Source organism: Suricata suricatta, chromosome 12, assembly GCF_006229205.1.
Source record: "Suricata suricatta isolate VVHF042 chromosome 12, meerkat_22Aug2017_6uvM2_HiC, whole genome shotgun sequence".
NCBI classification, from domain to species: domain Eukaryota; kingdom Metazoa; phylum Chordata; class Mammalia; order Carnivora; family Herpestidae; genus Suricata; species Suricata suricatta.
In genome coordinates, this window is record NC_043711.1 from 48,877,208 (window position 1) to 48,897,858 (window position 20,651).

General features: G+C 39.3%; 1 protein-coding gene across 1 annotated transcript in view; it reads right to left on the minus strand.

The window, feature by feature from the left end:
* RAD18 (RAD18 E3 ubiquitin protein ligase) overlaps window positions 1–15,818 on the minus strand; it is a 99,370-nt gene extending 83,552 nt beyond the window's left edge. The window contains exons 1-2 of the mRNA XM_029917209.1: window positions 15,722–15,818; window positions 10,303–10,384 (exon numbers count right to left, since the gene is read on the minus strand). Of these exons, the coding sequence (XP_029773069.1) occupies window positions 10,303–10,384; window positions 15,722–15,772 (133 nt within the window). The 5' untranslated portion in view covers window positions 15,773–15,818. The remainder of the gene's footprint in view (window positions 1–10,302; window positions 10,385–15,721) is intronic.
* Between the last annotated feature and the right edge of the window lie 4,833 nt (window positions 15,819–20,651).

The window sequence follows — 20,651 nt, forward strand, 5'->3', positions numbered from 1 at the left end:
AGGAATAAATACAGGTAAAATTTATAAACTTTTACTTTTCTTATTCTTAATTGATCTAACAGGTTAACAGTTTGTTCAAAACAATTTCAGCAAAGTTTTAGGTTATGGTACTCTACATACATATGTTAACACACATATACAATATATATAATAAATAGATTATGTATTCACATGCTATTCTTATGTGTGCTTATGTTTAGGTGGAGTGAATGACATCAATGACACAAAGGACCGGATGGAGGAGTTAGACTGTTGTAGTCTGTTCAGGCTGCCAAAACAAAATATGCAGACTGGTGGCTTAAAGAACAGAAATGTTATTTTCTCACAGCTCTGGAGGACAGAAGTTCAAAATCAAGATGCCAGTATGGTGAGTCTGTGGTGAGGACTCTCTTCCTGGCCTGTAGATGGCTGCCTCCCCACTGTGTCCTCATTTGGTAGGGGGAGAGAGCAAGCTAAACCTCTCTGCTTAGGAAGGCACTAACACCACCACCAGGAGTCCACCTTCACAGCCACAGCGAAATCTGATGATCTCCCAGCTATGACCACACTGGGGTTTAGGGCGTATGAATTTGGGGAGGGACACCATTCAGTCCACGGCATTATGCTTCCTGCCCCATGAAAATCCACGCCCTTCCCTTGTGCAAAATACATTCATCCCATAATAACCAGTCCCAAAAATCTTAATTCATTCCAGCACCAACTCTAAAATCTAATGTCCAATCTAAATATCACCTAAATCAGACAGCAGTGAGACATAAGATATGATTTATTCTGAGGCAAAAGACCTCTGCAGATTCATTCTCTCAACTATCAATGTTATTCTCTTCACAGTAAAAAAAAATCCCCTGAGCAATACTGTAAGTCAAGACTCCCCAGACCTGACAGCTCATCCCAGTCGCTTGGAGAGATTACTGTTGGTTTCCATTTCGATTCCCAGGCCCTATCCCCAACCATTTTGATTCAATGGATTCTGCTCAGTAAACTACATCCATAATATGTGATTGATTGTTCAACAATTATTTTTTAAAAATGAGTATGTTACTGTGATTGCATTTAACTATATAAGATTGTCATTTTGGGGTAAGTCAAAAAAGAACAAATACTGGCAATTTCCCGGGTTTTAATGTTAACACTCTGCACTTCCAACGTGACCTGTTTTAAGCACGTTATATGTAGTAACTCTTCTGATCCTTACACACCCCTGAGGCTGGTACTTAGAGTAGTTCTATTTTACAGTAAGTAAAATGCAGCACAGGGCTCAGCCAATCTGCCAACGTCACAAAGCTGATAAGTGACAAAGGCAAGGACCAGAACTCACGCTCTTAACATATTATAATTACTTAAAACATGTATAATTTGTTTGGAAAACATATCTATTATATATCTATATAATACAAAGAAATATTACTTAATAGGATCACATGTACCAAAATATGTATAACGAGACTACTATTCTTTCTTCTGCATAATCTTGTTATGTGTTTAGTGTTCACACATGGAGAACGAGACACAGGTCCAAAGCAGGTCAAGCCACCGGCTTACCTCAGTCCACTAGTGTACTACTAAGTATGTAGTGGTGAACTGTAGACCGGCATAATGTACTCTCTAGTAAGCAGCCATCATATTCCAATCATCGAGCAGGTGAAGAGCTCTGAGCCATGCACACCTTGGCAGCTTTATGTAAATCACCTATGAAGTTTGTTTTTCCTCCCAAACCTAACTATCAGCTCTGGGGACAGCGGGGAGGAGGGTAGAATAAAACAGTGAGTAAAGGGTAGCTTCACAGAAACACTCAAGCCTTAGGGGAGGAGGCATCTCTAACCTCGAACAGGACACAGCAAACTGTTAGTTTTCAAATATCAAAAGAGCCTAGCATTCCAAGAGTAAAAAGCAAATTTTGAATAGTTAAACCAATTATTTGTGTGGGTGATCTTAAGGATTGTATGAGAAAATGTACCATTTCAAAAACAGTTCTTGAGTGTCCAATTAAAAGCAGAAAATCCAGCTCCCAGTTTGAAAGTAAGAGGAGGTCCTGGAAGCTGAGAAAGCTGGCCTCTGCCTCTAGTTCTAGGGCTAAGAGACCAGCTAGCTGGTAAGAGAACACCATCTCCTGACAAACAGCCCTCCAGCCTCTCATACATGTGGCTCTGCCTGTCTGTCTGTCCCATCTGTCCATATGCTATCACACTTCTCCTGGCTTGTTACATAACACCGCCTCATAAGAAAGTAAGAGAAGAAAAATGCTATTTGCTTAAAGAAATCTTATATTGCCTCTTAATTTAGCAAAGGTCAGCAAATGGAACATTTCATATTTCACTTAAAAAATATAGGAATGAAATTGCTTCTTATTCTAATAGAGTTTCAATTAATTTTATGAGTCAGAATCCACAAAAGAAAAAGAAAAATGATTCCTGATCCATCTTAAAAGAGTGATAACCTAACAGTGTCTACAAGGCAATAATTTCATCTAGGGGGAATTATTTTGAGCATCCTCCATTATCAAATCAGAAAAACTGGGCAAGTGCAAAGAAAACTGGCACTTGAACATATCAATTTATTACTCTGAACATTTCTCACTTAATGGTGTTTTAAAGATTGGAATAAGTCCATTCCCTCTCCCCAAAAAAGTGCTCTTTAATAGCATTTCAGATCAATTTAACTCACTTGCTTTCTGCCAATGCATCCAACTCCAACCTTAATAACAGAACTATAAATGTAGTGTTCATTACCATATTTAAAACTACTGAATGGAGCAAAACAAAATAGTGACTTAAAATGATAAATCTTGAAATGTTTAAAGAGCAGCAATAAATAATGGGTAGGTAGATTTTGGGTCACCAATTCTAGTCAACCCAGGACAGCAGCAGAACATGATGGCCAGATCTAGTTCCTATTAAGCTCTGGGACCTTTGTGTCATTAAAAAAATACTACAGACGCAGAGAAACTTTTGGTCTTGTGGGAACTGGTGACAAGTGGTGTTTAGTAGAAAAGGCCTACCAAATCAGGAGAGGTACAATGTGGATAATAAGTGCTCAAAAATAATCTGAAAGTACCCTCTAAGGACTTCCTCTTAGAGAAAGAATGACATCAATAATGACAACTCGTAAGTGACAAAGTAACAATGAAAATTAAAAGAATGGAAGTAAAGTCTAAATTTTTAAGCTAAGTAGAGGTCACTGAATTCATAAAAAGTAGACTTTCATCTATAGATGGGACTCCTATCTGTACATGAGAAAGGGCCCAGAATTAAAAAAATAACAGGATCCTTCCATAAACAATTAAAACACTGGAGGGAAATATGAAACAACTATTTTCAGACTTTGGATAACAGCAGAATGAGAAAGTTCTATCACAGCCCAACCTTTGTCTGGAAGCAATTTCATGACCACAGTGCAGGGAGGAGCATCAAACAGAGCCCATCAGTCTTGCTAGTTGAAGTAACAAAGATCAGAATTCAGGGCAATCCAGGGAGCTAGAATTTGTAGGGCAGAGTACCAGAAAGAAAAGTGGGTGGCCCACACATACATGGTCAAATGGTCTTTGATAAGGGTGTCAAGAGTACACACACAACAGAGGTAGGACAGTCTCTTCCACAAATGCCAGTAGAAAAATGAGATTTCTACATTCAAAAGAATGAAGACTTGAAACTATAAGACCCCTAAAAGAAAACAAAAGGGGAAAGCCACATAACATCAGTCTTGGGAATGATTTCCTGGATATGATACCAAAGGCCCAGGCAAAAAAAAAAAAGCAAAAATAGGTGAGTGGGACCTCATGAAACTAGAAAGCTTCTGCAAAGGAAATGATCTACACAGTAAAAAAACAAATACCTATGAAATAGGAGAAAATGTTTGCAAGAAGCCATATACCTGATAAGAAGTTAATATACAAAATATAGAAGGAAAACTTATAACTCACCACTAACAACAAAAAGCGAAAACCAATATTTAAAAAGGGCAAATGATCTGAATAGACATTTCTCCAAAGACATACAGATGGCCAAGAGAAAAGATGCTCAACATCGCTAATCATCCAGAAAATGTGAATCAAAACCATGAGATATCACCTCACATCTGTTAGAACAGCCATTATTAAAAGAAAAGAAAAGAAAGGAAAGGAAAAAAGAAGTGAAGTACTGGTAACAATGTAGAGAAATGAGAAAACTTGTGTGCTGTTGATGGAAACGTAAAATGACACAGTCTAACAAACGTAAACTGTAATGAAACAGTATGGGGGTTCCTCAAAAATTAAAAATAGAATTACCATCTGAGCCAACAATCCCACCTCTGTGTTTTTGTGCAAAAGAAATGAAAAAAGGATCTCAGAGAGATATTTGCACTACCATGTTCACAGCAGCATCATTCACAACAGCCAAAAGGGGGGAGCAACCAAAGTGCCCACCACATGAATGGATAAAGAAAATGTGATATACACAAACAATGGAAGATTATTTGGCCTTAAAACAAAAACAAAAACAAACAAAAAAAAGGAAATCCTACCACAGGCTACAATGTGGATGAACCTTGAGGACATTAAGTTAAGTGAAATCGGCCCATCATTGATAGACAAATACTGCCTGATTCCACTTATATGAGGTATCCAGTCAAACCCTGGTTGTTGCCAGGGACGGAGGAAGGAGAAGTAGAGAGCTGCTGTGCAATGGGTATAAAATCTCAGTCACAAAAAATGAAAAAGTTCTAAAGATCTTCTGTACAACAATGTTCATATAGTTAACCATACCATACTGCACATGTAATAATTTGTTAACAGGGTGAATTTCATATTATGCGTTTTTCATCAATCCTCCCTCCCCGCAAAAGCCACCCCTATAGGAAGGGCTACTCTAGACCCACACTAACAAAGCTTAAAAACAAAACTTGACAGGATCAGTCTAATCCACAAGCAACTTACTGCCTGACACAACGCAGCTCACACTCCAGTAAGCTACACAACATAATCTATCCACTCAAAAATGTAAATACATTGGCAAGCATCTAATAAAAAATTACCAGTCATGCAAAGAAATAAGAAAATGTGGTTTATAACCAGGAGAGGGAAAAAATTTGTTAACATAAACAGACTTAGAAATGCCACAAATAAAGGATTAGTAGATAGGGAGGCTTAAGTAGCTATCAAAAATACGTTCAGTATGTTCAAAGATTAAAACACACACAAGAACCTAATGAAAAAAGAAACAGAAAGTATTTTAGAAATGAAATTTCTAGAATGATCAATATAATAAGATCTGAAGTGAAAATTTCACTGGATGAGACTAAAAGCTGCTGAGATACTACAGAATAAAAGATAATAGACCTGAAGTCATAGCAAAAGAGATCATTCAAAACTAAGCATATACAAAGGGAGGGTGGGTGTGAGGGGGATACCAAAACAGAAAGTAAAACAAAGAACAGAGTCTTAACGTCTATAGGTAAATATCAAGCAGTAAAATAAAAAGTAATTAAGGTCTAACAAAATTTAATTGGGATCAGCAATGGGGCATGGAAGTGGGCATGTGAACAGAAAAATATTCAAAGAAACAAGAGTTAAAGTGTTTCAAAATATAAATCTCAAGCCCATGGACCCCAAACAAGACAAATACAAAGTAAATCAAACTGAAACATATTACAAATTTCTAAAAACCAGTGATAAAAAAAAAATCTGAAAGGCAGCTTGGGAAAAAAGGCACATTATATACAGACAGCTATAAATAAGAATACCATATCTGGTTTCATCTGAAACCAGTAAAGTCAGAAAACAACAGAATGATACTCTGAAAGGGAAAAAACGTTAACCTTGAATTTATACCCTCTGAAAACATCTTTCAAAAAGCATAGAAGTAACTTTTTCAGACAAACAAAAGCTGAGAAAATTCTTTAGCAGCCTAATTATACTACATGAAATGGAGCAGAGAGGGAAAAAAATGATACATTTTCCAGAAGGAAACTTTGATATATACAAAGGAAAGAAGAGGATCAGAAATTATAAATGTGGGTAAATACAAAAGACAAAAAAAGAAATTTTTAAATTGCTTAAAAGATAATGGTCTGTCAGGGATGCCTGGGTAGTTCAGTAGTTACAAGTCTCAGCTCAGGTCTTGATCTCAAGATGGTGAGTTCATGCCCGGCACTGGGCTCTGTGCTGGGCATGGAGTCTACTTAGAAAAAAAAAAAAAAAGATAATGGACTATCTAAAGCAAATATAATAACAATGTATTGTGTTGGCTATAATATATGTACACATAAAACTAAAGACAACAAAAGGATGACAGGAAGGGGGAAACAGAAGTACACATTTCTAACAGTTCTACCCTATTTAGGTGGCATAATACTATTTGAAAGGAGATTGTCATCAATTAAAGAGGCATATTTTAAACAATCACTAAAAAAATAAAACAAAGAAGCAGAGCTAGTAAGTCAATTGTGGAAAGGAGCTAATACTTTAAAAAAAGGTTCAATTATTTCTTGAAAAGGCAGAAGAACAAGAAAGAGATGGACAAATAAAAAACAAACAGGTAGGGGGTGCCTGGATGTCTCAGTCTGTTAAGCATCAGGCTCTTGGTTTCAGCTCAGGTCATGATCTCCCCATTCGTGGGACTGAGCCCCGTACACACTCTGCTATAGCTCTGTGCAGAGCCTGTTTGAGATTCTCAATCTCTTGCTCTCTCCGCCTCTCTCTGTCCCTCCCCTACTCATGCTCACTCGTATGTGTGCTCTTTCTCAAAAGAAATAAACATAGAAAGAAAGAAAGAAAGAAAGAAAGAAAGAAAGAAAGAAAGAAAGAAAGAAAGAAAGGAAGGAAGGAAGGAAGGAAGGAAGGAAGGAAGGAAGGAAGGAAGGAAGGAAGGAAGGAAGGAGGGAAGGAAGAAAGGACATGCACATAAAATGCAAAGATCCTAAAAGGTCCAAATAAAAACAAAATGAGAGGACTTAAAATGTCTGCCATGAAGACTCACTACAAAGCTACAGAAATTAAGTCAGTGTGGTATTAGCACAAGGATCAAAATGAAAAAACAATGGAACAGAAAGGAGTACAGAAACACAAACACACAAACACACACACACACACATTATTACTGAAAGCCATACTAACTAAGATGGGGGCATTCTATCAGGGGATACAAATGTACAAAACCTTAACTATACTGGTTTCATGGTATGTATCTTTGTCAAACCTCATTGATGTTTGTACTCTTTACATCTTATAATGGATGTAATTTATTATATGTAAATGACACCTAAAGATTACTTTAACTCATATTTAGAAATAATCCCTAAAATTTATCTCGGTAACGAATGTGAATCTACTCTAGAAAAGAACTAACAATTATTAAGGGCCTATATACACCATGCTAGACACTGGACTCTGCACATTTAGTTTTCACAATCATCCTTTTTTTTTTTTTTTTAGTTTATTTATTTATTTTGAGAAACAGAGTGTAGATGTGTGTCCATGAAAATAAGAGAGGAGCAGAAAGAGGGAGAGAGAGAGAATCCCAAGCAGGCACTAGACTGTCAGCACAGAGCCAAACATGGGGCTCAATCTCACAAACCTGAGCCGAGATCAAGAGTCTGAGGCTTAACCGACTGAGCCACCCAGCAGCCCCTTCACAGTCACCTTTTAAAGTAGAAATTATTCATCAAATTTTTACATTTGAAAAAACACTTGCATTTGCAAATTAACCTTCCTGGTAAGGGAGGGAGGTCAAGAGTCAAACCTAAGCACACCTCTAATGCCCATGTTGCCATCACCACCGCCCTCTTACATCATTGATAGAAATTTCTTCACCAAAGCTACTACCATTCACCAAAACCATTTTTTAAGCCTACCATGTCTTTAACCTTCTAAGACAAATCAACTGAAATACAGGACAAGAAAGATCATGAACCTATATGACCTGTTAATTGGATGGCCAGCTCCTAACCAAGGACAGGCCCACCGCTATGCATTAAATACCGTAAGCTACAGTATAAAAAATACATATGAGACTCATAAAGAGAAGTACAAGCAAATCTCAATATATTAAAATCACAATCACACAGGAAGTTAAGTGTAATACTCTTCAGTGGTAGAATTCTCCCACTGGGATTTTTAAACTTTAAATATATTTGAATATATTTTTAAACTCTGAATTATATATTCATGCCAAGGACTACATGATTGAACTACCTGTACGTCATCCTGTTACACAACAAAAATGCTGAAATTTAACATCTAAAAGTGCTTGGCAAATAAAGAACCACATGTAGTGACAAAATCTTTATTGCTGTAAATTATAAAAGGTATAAAAATATCCATGAAAACATGGGAGAAGATGGGATTTGAGATGAACACGATGGAAGGAAGGGATTTACAGATAACCTGAGCACAGCTGACGTCAGGAATACTCCTGGTCCTATGGACTTTCCTACTTCATAAGTCTTAACGGAAACCACAGGAGATGATAGTTCCAGAAATCACACTTTTGCCATCTTTGCTTCTAATCCAAAGAAGTGGTACGGCCAGACTTCTGCGGGCAAATTCACGTGTTCTTCACTCCCATCTCCAGTCCCAGGAATAACCCTTGGCAAAACGAGTGCTGACTACAGGTGAAATTGATGCTATTGCTTCTGCCACCATCTTCAAATCCAAAGACAGTCTTCATAACGTATGGGTACTCCTCTTTCGTGTATTGGAGTAGACAATCCTCACATATCAGAAAAACTGGACTAATGCGCACCTATGTGGCTCAGTCAGTTAAGCATCTGGGCTCTTGATTCCAGCTCAGGTCATGATCTCACAGTTTGTGACATGGAGGTCCACACGGGGCTCTGTACTGACAGCACGGAGTTGGCTTGGGATTCTTTCTCTCCCCCTCTCTCTGCCCCTCCTCACCCCTCCCTCTCTAAATAAGTAATAAATAAACATTAAAAAAAAAAAGTAAAGAAAAACTGGACTGAGAATGCTCATGCTTGAAAGCTACCTAGAGCGTCATTGGAAAGAACAGTAATCATACAGGTTGACTCTTCTCATTATTAATATTGGACTCCATATTGGGAAGCTGAGGGACGCCTGGGTAGCTCAGTTGGTTAAGCATCTGACTTCAGCTTGGGTCATGATCTCATAGTTCATGAGTTCGAGCCCTGTGTCAGGCTCTGTGCTGACAGCTCAGAGCCTGGACCCTGCTTTGGATTCTGTCTCCCTCTCTATGTGCCTCTACCCCACTCACCATCTGTCTCTGTCTCAAAAACAAATAAACACACACAAAAAAATTTTTTTAATAAACATTGGGAGCTTAAATGATGGAGATGTTATTACACAGACAAGTTCTTAATGGTATGATTGTAAGGCTTCATTTCAGTGTTCCAATAAGTATTAAGTGCACATATTTATAATTTTCACCTATCACAAGGTAAATTTAAAATTAATTCATAAAAAGTTATCTTTTTCTGGATTTCAAAGGACACTGAAATTTGTGAGGAACAGTATTTTTACTTCCTAAATGTTTTTTCCTCTTCTAATTCTACTCCCCAACATTATCTGTTAATGGAGTTTTGTGCATACCTTTTGGGGTATACTGATAAACTGATATGCTTTTGTCTTATGGGCCCCTACATTAACTACAAATTTTTATGCAGTGAACATGCTTATATATAAATTATTGTGAATTTCTCCAACTAATCTGTGGAAACAGTCGCAGTAGTTCCGCTTCATTGGAAATAAGAATATCCAAAATTAGTATTTTCAGTCAGGAGTAGAGATTTCCCAAAACTGTTTAGATTGTCATCAATCCTATCCCCCCCACATGATTATGAGACTTCTGTTTTCTAAAACAGTACTAACATTAGATGTCAGTGTTTTAATCTTTGACGGTGTGATATTACACCTTTCTTCTGTTATTGTTCAGTTCAATCATCTTTATACGTCCTTAAGCCTTACTACCTATTAGCTATTTCATTTTCCTCTATGTTTTCTCACTTCCCTTGGAATATTAATGTCTTTGTCACTGGTTTCTAAAAGATCATTTGCAACTAAGAATGTTAACTATTTGCCATGTATTGCAAATGAAATACTACATTTTCTCACCAACAGTTTACAGTGATGTTTTACCTTTTGGTTGTACAGAAGTTGTATATTAAAATATAATAATTTTCTGCTTTAAAAAAATATCCAAGAAGAAGATAGCAGAAAATACCTTCTGAAAACTTCAAGATAGAGAAGCTAATGTAAGAAATAAATGAGTTTTACCTCTTGTGTGTTAAATTAACACTACCTGATATGAGAAATCGCACTCGTACTAACTCACAGAGACAATGCATACTTACAGTTATGTGAGCACTGAGGAATCATCATTGCAATGTTGAAATATTCAAAGCAAATTCCACATCGCAGCAAGTCATCTATTGTCTGAAATACAAAAATACATATATACTCATCAGACAGACACCAAGACTGGACCGTCTGCCACAGAACTCTCTCCATCCTCAAAAAAAAAAAAAAAGAAAAAAAACAATTTAATAATACTTTTTATGAATATACAAACCCAAATTTAACTCCACATAAACTGCAAGAGATCTTGACAAATGGAGAAAAACCTCTCTCCCATGACTTACACATTCAAACGCCCTACACAGATAAAGGGACACCACAGATTTCTGCTCCATAACAACCCTTCACACAAGGGCCACTCCACTCCTGTTCCACTTCCCATGTACTTCCAGCTCTTACTCCAAGCTTCCTCCTCTTCAGACCCATTCCCTGGCCTATAGTCACTGTTGGGTAAAAGGTACCAAGCACCATTCACCACACCAGTTAAGAATAAAATGAGAGATTATTAAAGTCAAACATTCGAGATCATCTAGTTAAAACCCTTACTTCACATATGGGGAAGCATACACACATGCCGGGCATGCGTCACGCCAGGACTAAACTTCCAGTCTCTCTCTGGAGTCAGCCTGAGGCTTTCTGTAGGACACATGTCACTAAGTGCTGGAGCCAGTGAGGAAGGCCTGGGAGGAGCTGGAGCCAGGGGCAGCAGAAGTAAGGCAGCGGTTAGCCTGGAAGGCAATCCACATAGGAAAGGATCTATTCTCGCAACCCAAAATCTTCTAAATCATTTACAATAAAATGTTAGTCTGCATTCAATAGAATGCTGAGCAGACATTTAAGAGGAAGAACAAAAAGGAGCTCTCTCATGTACGGATATGGAAAGACTGCCAAGCAAAGTGCCAACTGGAAGTAAGGTACGTTACTTTTTGTTAAAAAGAGAGGGCAGAATAAATATGTATTCTATTTTTACCTCATATACCTATGAAGAAATTCTGAAAAGATACATATTATGTAATAAGTAATGGTAACAGGGGCCAGAACACTGGACAGATAAGGTTGGACAGAACTGGACAGAAAGGTTGGAAGGGAGACTTTTACTTTCCATTTCATATGTTTTATTACTTTTTTAATGTTTGTTTATTTTTGAGAGAGAGAGAGTGTGTAAGCAGGAGAGGGGCAGGAAAGAGGGAGACAGACTCTGAAGGAGGCTCCCGGCTCTGAGCTGCCTGCACGGAGCAGTGTGGGGCCTGAATCAGTGAACTGCAAGATCATGACCTGAACTGAAGTTTGATGCTCAACCTACTGAGCCACCCAGACACCTCTCATGTTTTTTAACCATGAGCATATTACTTAAATTTTAAAAATACAAATGAAAAAGATTAATGTCACTAACAGTCTATATGACAAAATACTGTGTAGCCATTAAAACCATTAAAACACAAACACACACACACATTTTCAAAGAATAATTAAAGCCATGGGAAAATGTTTCTGTTTTAGTGAAAACTAAAAAAAAAAAAAAAAAAAAGTCAGAGAACAAATCTACAATACAGTAGAACTATACAGCAGCAGAACTGTACAGTAGAACTATACAGTTTAATCTCCATAATAATCTTAACAAGTACATAGTTATCTATATCCCAGTTTTAAAGATGAAGCCTACAGTGCTTATAGGGGGTTGAATCAAAGCAAAGAAGGTGACTCCAAAGTGTTCCCAAATTTTAAATGCATATATGCATCATACACACACAAGAAAAACTGAAGGGAAACAGGAGAAAACATTCAACAGTGGCTATCTCTGGATAGCAGGCTGATGAGTAACTTTCATGTTCTCTTTTATCTTAATCTGGATTTTTTCTACTCTGTACACATACTCCATTTATAATCTCTCAGAACCAGAAAGTCCTATTGCTATAAATCCAGGGAAATCCACATTAAAAAGCCCAAATCTTCTATCATTTTCAATGATAAGCTACCATGGACACCAACCGCTAGAAGACTGTTGAAAACCAATTAAGAGCAGAGACGGGACTGGAAGCTAGAGTCCAGGTATCCACTCTATTGTGCTTTCTTCTATAGAACTATCACTGTCCTCTGGAGGAGTGGTTCTGACACACGCTAAGCTAAGTCTGTGGAAAGTGATACTGTATCAGATGAGCTATAACATTCTTATAAAACCTTCTAGTGCTGCCACGTCAAGAAGGTAACATGCAGTGCTAAACAGAGTGGTCAGGCGCATGCTCCAGGACTTCTTCAACTTAGAGAAGAGGGGGAGGTGGAAGGGGGAAGTACAGAGTGAGCGAAAACACTTAATAACTAGAGGAAAGGTTCTTAAGTTTTTTGGTCACAGATCCCTTTAAAAATAGGGATAAAAATTATGAACTCTCTTCTCAGAAAAACACATACAAACAAAAATTTTATAAATAACTCCAGATACAAAAGTCTGTCCACAGATCCTAGGTTATTGGGATTTAAAGACAGATTTCCACACAAAGAAAGAACTTCAAACAGAGCTTCGGGGAGCAGCGAATTATTTGTCCCAAACGACAAATTGGCAAATATATTACAAAGGGATTAAAACACATAGATCAATGGAACAGAACAGAGAGGCCACAAATAAACCCACGTGATTAATCTACAACAAAGGAGGCAAGAATATACAATGGGGAAAAGACCGTCTTTTCAATAAATGGCTTTGGGAAAACTGGACAGCTACATGCAAAAGACTGAAGCTGGAGCACTTTCTAACACCACACAGAAAATACACTCAAAATGGATTAAAGGCTGAAATGTGAGTCCTGAAACCATAAAACTCCTAAAAGAAAACCTAGGCAGCAATTTCTTGGACATCACCTTAACAACATATTTATAGATATGTCTCTTCAGGCCTGGGAAACAAAAGCAAACATCAAGTACTGAGAATGCACCAAAATAAAAGGCTTTCACACAGCAAAAGAAACCATCAACAACCAAAAGGCAACCCAGTGAATGGGAGAAGATGTCTGCAAATGATACATCTAATGAGGGGTTAAGATCTAAAATATATAAAGAACTTACACAACTCAACAAAAAAAAACCCCAAATAATCCAATTATAAAATGGTCAGAGAACTTGAATAGACATTTTTCCAAAGAAGACATAAAGACGGCCAGCAGACACATGAAAAGATGCCCAACATCAGTCATCATTAGGGAAATACAAATCAAACCCCCCATATCACCTCACACCTGTCAAAATAGCTAGTACCAAAAAGACAAGAAATAACAAGTGTTAGTGAGGACGTGGAGAAAAGGGAACACTCCCGCACTGTTGGTAGAAATGTAAATTGGTGTGACCAATGTGGAAAACACTATGGAGGTTCCTTACAAAATTAAAAACAGAAATATTATATTATATGATCCTGTAATTCCACTACTAGACATATGCACCCCTATATTTATTGTAGCATTATTTGCAAAAGCCAAGGTAAGGAAGCAACCTAAGTGTCCATGGATAGATGCATGCATTGAAAAGATGTGGTACATGGATACAATGTAATCTTACTAAGCCATAAAAAAGAAAGAGATCTTGCCATTTGTGACAACATGGATGGACCGAGAGGGTAATATGCTAAGTAAAATATGTCAGAGGGAAACAAATACCATATGATTTCACTTATACATAGGATCTAAAAAATAAAACAAACAAAAAACAGACTCATATATAAAGAACTGGTGGTTGCCAGTGAGAAGGTGGATGGAGGAAGAGTAAAATGAAGAGTATTAATAGGTACAAACCATAAAAATAAAATAAAATAAAGATCTATTAGAAAAGTAGAAAAGAAAACACTGGAGGGGGCTGGCTTTCCACCATGATTCTAATAAGGACTCAGTCAACCCGTTGCTGAGCACTCTCGGGAGCTGAATCCTATATTCAGTGCTGTGGTAAGACATCAAATCTGGAAAAGACACGGAACCTGCCTCTAAAAAACGTTGTGGAAGTTGTGGTAATTGGTATAATATGCTTAAATCTACAAAGCAAAAAGCTTTACAAGGTACAAAGCTTTATTTCCTCTACCCAACTCAATGTGCACAACAAATGAAAAGGAGTGAAAGGAACACTTCACATGATAATAATAAAGACATATTAATTGAATGCTTAGTACCTTCCAGATACTACCTTCAACCAATCAGCAAATAGTCTTTGAGCATGCACTATTTGCCAAGCACAGTGAATAAGCCAGACAGGATACCCTCCACACACATCGACTCATTTAACCAACAGTATACACTGTTTATTTTTGTCTTCCCTTTATAGGTGAAGAAATTCAGGCTCAAGGAGGTTAAGTAGCTGACTCAAGATCACAAAGTTAAATAAGAGCCAGAGATCAGATTTAACCCAGGACCACTGAACTCAAATCTACGTTTTTCTCCACTATACCTTTGTGCCAAGGCCACCACAACTCCAAAACCACATCTTTCCTAGATCCTTCCACAATGTCAGCTTTTCACTCTGGGGCTATGTCAAGTCCCCCAGCTCTGTAGATGACACTGATGACAGCAAGAAGAACAAGGCATTATCCCCCAAGTCAGTCTTATCAGTCAATGGAACAGATACCATAATCCCCAAATTTGCCAAACGGAGGGATAACAACTGGAAAGTGATCTTGCACACAAATTACAGAGCAAGAAGAAAAACCAAGCAACTGATTCTTAGCTAGCACAGCAAAGTGTATTTGCTCTTGATCAAGCACAGCAGGAATCCAGAACTCGCCACTAGAGTAAATGGAACTGGCATGCCTTGCACCAAAAAAAAAAAAAAAAAAAAAAAAAAAAGGTAAAATAATACAATGTAACAAAAGGTTAATGCCGAGGCTGAACCCTGATCTTGTTTAAAAGAGATGCACAACTGTCAAAAGTTAGGACAGGTCAGGGAAGAATTACGGCAAATCAGCGCCAGGTAATTGAGGAGAAATCCAAGAATGTGAGGAAACGACCTGTTTTGCTAGATGATTAAATACGTTTTTTGGATGCAGGGTTCAAACCAAATCATGTCCGGTGTCACTAGGGGAAATTCTCAACTAATATACTACGAAAGTTTGCATAATGCTTGACAAGTAGTAGGCCCTCGGAAAGGATTAGTTGTCACTGTCGTTTTCATTGTTTGGACTATTTCTCCAGAGGTCACGGTTCCTGTTGCGGCTGCACCGCTTGATACCCGGTTCCATAAGACGACCAACCTACGCTCACCATAAGGGACCGAGGCTTGACCCCGTCACTTCTCAGCAGGAGGCCCAAATCTACCAGGTCGCTCAGTGGCAGAGCCGAACCGGGTGCCCCGGCCCAGCTCGGAGCTCACATCATATCCTTTCTCCTCCTCAAGGCGGGGCTGGCCTCCTGGACACCCGGGTGCCCCCAACCTCCCCAGAGCACTCACCTTCATGACTGCCAGGCCTGGAGGCCACCGAGGATCGACCTGGGAGTCCATGGTTTCTCCTAAGCAGCCTGAGGGGCCCGGCACCCACTGGCGTCCCCGCGCTCCACCGCTACTCGAAATTCCCCGCGCTACGGCGAGACGTCAGCAGTCAGCGACGCGCCTGAGGCGTGTGCGGAGCCTGTTGGGACTTGTAGTACAGGGGCGGAGCGCAGCCAAAGACGCCCTCATTGCGCACGCTCCAACATCCCCTTTGCCACTCAGGGCAGGTAAATGGTTAAAAAGCCCACATTAGGTTTTGTAGCAGACCCTTGATAAATAAATGCCTGTTGAATCTTAGGAAAAGACAGTCAGGATTCAGGCCAAATCCAGACCTTGCCAAACCTCTCAAGGTCCAGGCTCCTGCCTCCTCCTCACGTCGTCCTCCGTGATTGCTATAGTGATCTGTCCCCCCTCTGAGCAAGTGTTTTCATATCTACTATTTCATGTCACCCCATCACAACACTGAGACGTGAATATTACCATTGTTAGTTAACATAAGAGGAAACTTAGACTCAAAAAAGTGAATACAGTTTCCTTGAGTCATACAGTGTCATTGCCCACACTACAAATAGGGCCTCTGGACTTCAAACGGGAGTTCTTTCTTTTCTCAAGTTAAAATTAAAACAAACAAACAAACAAACAAACAAAAAAAAACCTTTTTCCCCCTGTAGAGACAACCACCCTCTTTCAGAGATTTACTTTCTGATATTTCCTACGCAGATACATAGATACGGCTTTTCGCCCCATGAATGTTATTAAATTAAACGCATAGCTTTGTCAACTTGAGTTTTTCTGTTTCTTTATTTAACCACACATCTTAAGACTGCTCCATATTAATACATCTATATTTACCTCATTCTTAGCTACAAAGTCAATAACATAGATGTACCACAATTTATTACTCCCATTCTGTGGAGCATTTAGGTTATTTCGTTTTTCACTATTGCAAAGAGTTTCGGTGAACACACTATCTATATACATCTTGGCAAACTTGGGCCAAGGTATCTGGGGGATGATTTCCTACCAATGGAATTACTAAGTCAATTTGTGTGCTCTTTTAAAACTGTGATAGCTAGCATTCTATTATTTGCCAAAAAGGCTGATTTTTACTAATGCATTTATACATTCATTAGCTCATCAACCAGGCAAGTATAAGAATGCCCATGATCCAAATGGGAAGCTGACCATAATACCACCCAGTCTGTCAGTTTAACTGAGCACTCTCCCGCTACTTTACATGGGCTTTCATTGTTTCAGATCTCATAGCCCCAAGTCAGCAGTTACGTTGCTCCGGGCAGACCCCTGCCACTTGTCACTACTACCCAACATGGTCCATTCATTCATTCATTCATTCATTTAACAAATACTGTTTTGTAAGTTTATTAATTTTTGACAGAGAGAGAGAGGGATAAGGAGAGAATGAGAGTGGAGTGCTTGATGAGGGGCTCAAACTCATGAACCATGAGACCATGACCTGAGCCAAAGTCAGATGCCTGACTGACTAAGCCACCCAGATGCCCCCAACAAATACTTTTTTAAGCATTTACTGTTGTCCAGGCACTTGAGCTGCCCTGTGAAGTAGGCAGAAGCAAAGTTGTTATTGCCATTATACATACAAAGGCCCTGAGGCTTGGAGAAGTTCAGTCTTCACTTCTTTAGAGTTGCTTCATAAGAAATTCTGGCTCCCAAGCCAGAGCTGTATTCATTTGATTTTCCCCAGCCTATGCCCAAATATTCATTGGACAATAATAATATTAATAACATTTGGACAAAGGACTTTAATACCCATTACAATAATGGCTGACATTCATTAGGCACTTGTGTGCAAAAACACTGTTCCAGGTGTTTTTATACAATTTGACGTATTTCTGACTCAGTCCAACCAAATGAGGAAGTAAAAAGATAACTCACTTAGGGCATTCTGCTGGTAAGTGGAAGAGGAAGGATTTGAACTCAGGCAGTCTGGCTTGAGTCCACGTTCAGCACCACAGAATATTCTCATAAAAACACCTGATCATGAGAATTAGTCTCATTTTATAGACGCGGCAAATGAGTCTCAGAAAGGCAAAGAGACTCATTCAAGATCACATAGCTTGCTAGTGACTAAGTCCAGCCTTGAATCTAGGTCTTTTAACCCAAAACCAAAAAGGATTGTCCACTGATACTTCATGGAAGAGTAATGGAGCAGACAAAGCCACAGGTTAGAGGTCTGAGGCCCCCAGGATGCTATACCTTCTGGGCCTCCAACAGAAGGGTGGGGAGTGGCAGAGAGGAGTGGAGGGGAAGGGAGCGCAAGGGCTTTGTGTCAACTAGTTAGAGCAGGGCAGGCAAAGACAATCACCCAAGTCTGAGTCCACTAGTAATCTTTCCTTTATAGTACTTGTAGGTGAAGGTGACAAAAGGGTGGGAGGGTGAGAGAAAAAAAACAGAGAGAAAAGAGAAAAAGAATGAGGAGAGAGAGAGAGAGAAAGAGAGAGAAAGGGAAAGAAATCCGGTCTTTCCATTCAATCATGAAGACAGATTTGGAACAAGCATCGCTTGTTGGTCCTGGGCTCCAGATTCATCTTTCCATCTCTGGAGAGTCTCCAGGGCAGCGTCCAGAGCCATTCATCTTTGAGTTCCTGCCACCAGCTGCTCATGGAGACTGAATGTACAAGTAATCACCAGAATGAGCCCATGTTCCCGTGAATCTTTTCCTCACAGGCTGAACGATACTCTTCTTGCCCTCTTCCACAGCACCCCTCAAGCCCACCTCTTGGCCCTGAAAGGGAAGGCCAAACAAGAGCACAAGCAAGTTCTGAAAGCAGCATTTTATTTTTTGCTGTCTAAACTTGATTTCGTTTTATTTTTTAAATATAGTTTATTGTCAAGTTGGTTTCCATGTAACATCATGTGCCCATCCCAACAAGTGCCCTCCTCCATTGAAAGCAGCTTTAAGTTCAGGACAAAGCGTTTGCCTTGTCCTCCTCTTGATATTTATCTGATGTTGTGGAGCCAATCCACTCTCAGGTACTGTTTCCATAGACATTCTCCTTTTCTTAGACCAACAGAGAGATTGTACTTACTTATTCAGGACTGAAAACAAAATGTTCCATATTTTAAAAGCAGCAAATGCTCAGTAGACAGTCCTTGTGATGAGCAATTCAGATGCAATTCTTCTTTCTGTAGCTTCCAGCCATTCCTCCTTACACGGACGCAGCCAGCCACCAGGAAAAAATGGAAGGATGTGTAGCTGAGTCCTGTGCCTCCACCATCCGACATGATTTCTGGATACACATTCCCCATTCAAGCTCCAATGCTTTGGTTCTTATCCATTCTTTAACCTTACATCTTTTGATTGGAGTATTTAGTCCATTGACATTTAGAGTGACTACTGAAAGATATGAGTTTATTGCCATTATGTTTCTTGTAGAGTTGGAGTTCTGGTGATGTTCTCTGGTCCTTTCTAGTCTTTGTTGCTTTTGGTCTTTTTTTTTTTTTCATCTTTTCTCCCCTCGTCTTTTAAGAGAGTCCCCCTTAAAAGTTCTTGCAGGGCTGGTTTAGTGGTCAAGAACTTCTCCAATTCTTTGATTCTTAAAGGCTACTTAGATTCCCAGAGCCTCCTGGGAAAGTTGAATGTTCCTCTGGGGGCACTAAAGCAGGTTGTACCTCAAAGACACTCCACGGAAATTACTCTCTCCCAATAGGACCATCCATGCCCTAGCTCAGCTATGAATACCAGAAGGTGCCCCACAAGTGCTCACGAGGTGGATCGCCTGGAAAGATACCAAACAAGTGTCAGGGCTCTGGGGCCCTTGGATACAGGGAGTACTTGGGGCAAAAGAAGCAAAGCAAGGAAAGATTGGAAGGAGACAGGGTGGAAACCACCAAAGACAGAATTTTCACCAACCAATTTGCTCTTTAGTGTCTAAGGGACAGGACTGAGAGTCACACAGACCCCAATTTGCATTCATGCTCTTCTATTTGCTGTGTGATCTTACAAAGCCGCTTATCGTTCAGAGCCTCAGTTTCCTTTTCTGCAAGGCAAGAAGAATAATGCTGAGGGTGCCATAGCAATTATATTTTTTGAATATTGGGAAGGGGCACTTGGGTGATTCAGTCAGCTGAGCGTCTGACTTTTGTCTCAGGTCATGATCTCAAGGTTCGTGGGTTCGAACCCCGTGCTACAGATTCTGTGTCTCCCTCTCTTTCTGCCCCTCCCCCACTTGACGTGCCTCTCTCTCTCTCTCTCTCTCTCTCTCTCTCTCTCTCTCTCTCTCTATCCCTCCCTCCCTCCCTTTCTCTCTCACCCTAAAAATAAATAAGCATTAAAAACATTTTTTTTAATGTTGGGAAGCACCTACAGGGCATTTGACAGTGAGTGGCTGGCCATGGCAATAGGAGTAACAGTCATAATTATTACTGTCATTGTCCCCAATACACATTATTAACCAGAGGGCATAGAGGTTAAAAGCACCAGTGCAGAAGTCAGCCTGCTCGGGTTCCAATCTCAGCTCCACTGCTTGCTAGCGCGTGGACTGTGGTCTCTAAATACTGTTCCCATGGAAAAGAGACTGACTGGGCTGCTAGGAGACACGACTGATTTGAAGTCTGGGGCAGAAGAGGTGTAAGATGTGCCTAGAGCATCTTATTGTGCTCCCAAATAAGGAAGTTGTCAAACACTAATAGAACTGGATTATTTGTCAGGTTCCAAATGATCAGACCACAATTTACTTGGTGTTCATAGGGAAAATGCAGCTTCTCAGTGGAGGGATGAGGGAGAATCCACCTGATCTTCAAAAGAGGGTACCATGTAGCAAGCACTTCTAGATGTGATACAATATGATACACATAAGGGGTTAATTATACTATTCGCTGTATTCTTTAGCATGTTTAAAATTTTTCACACTAA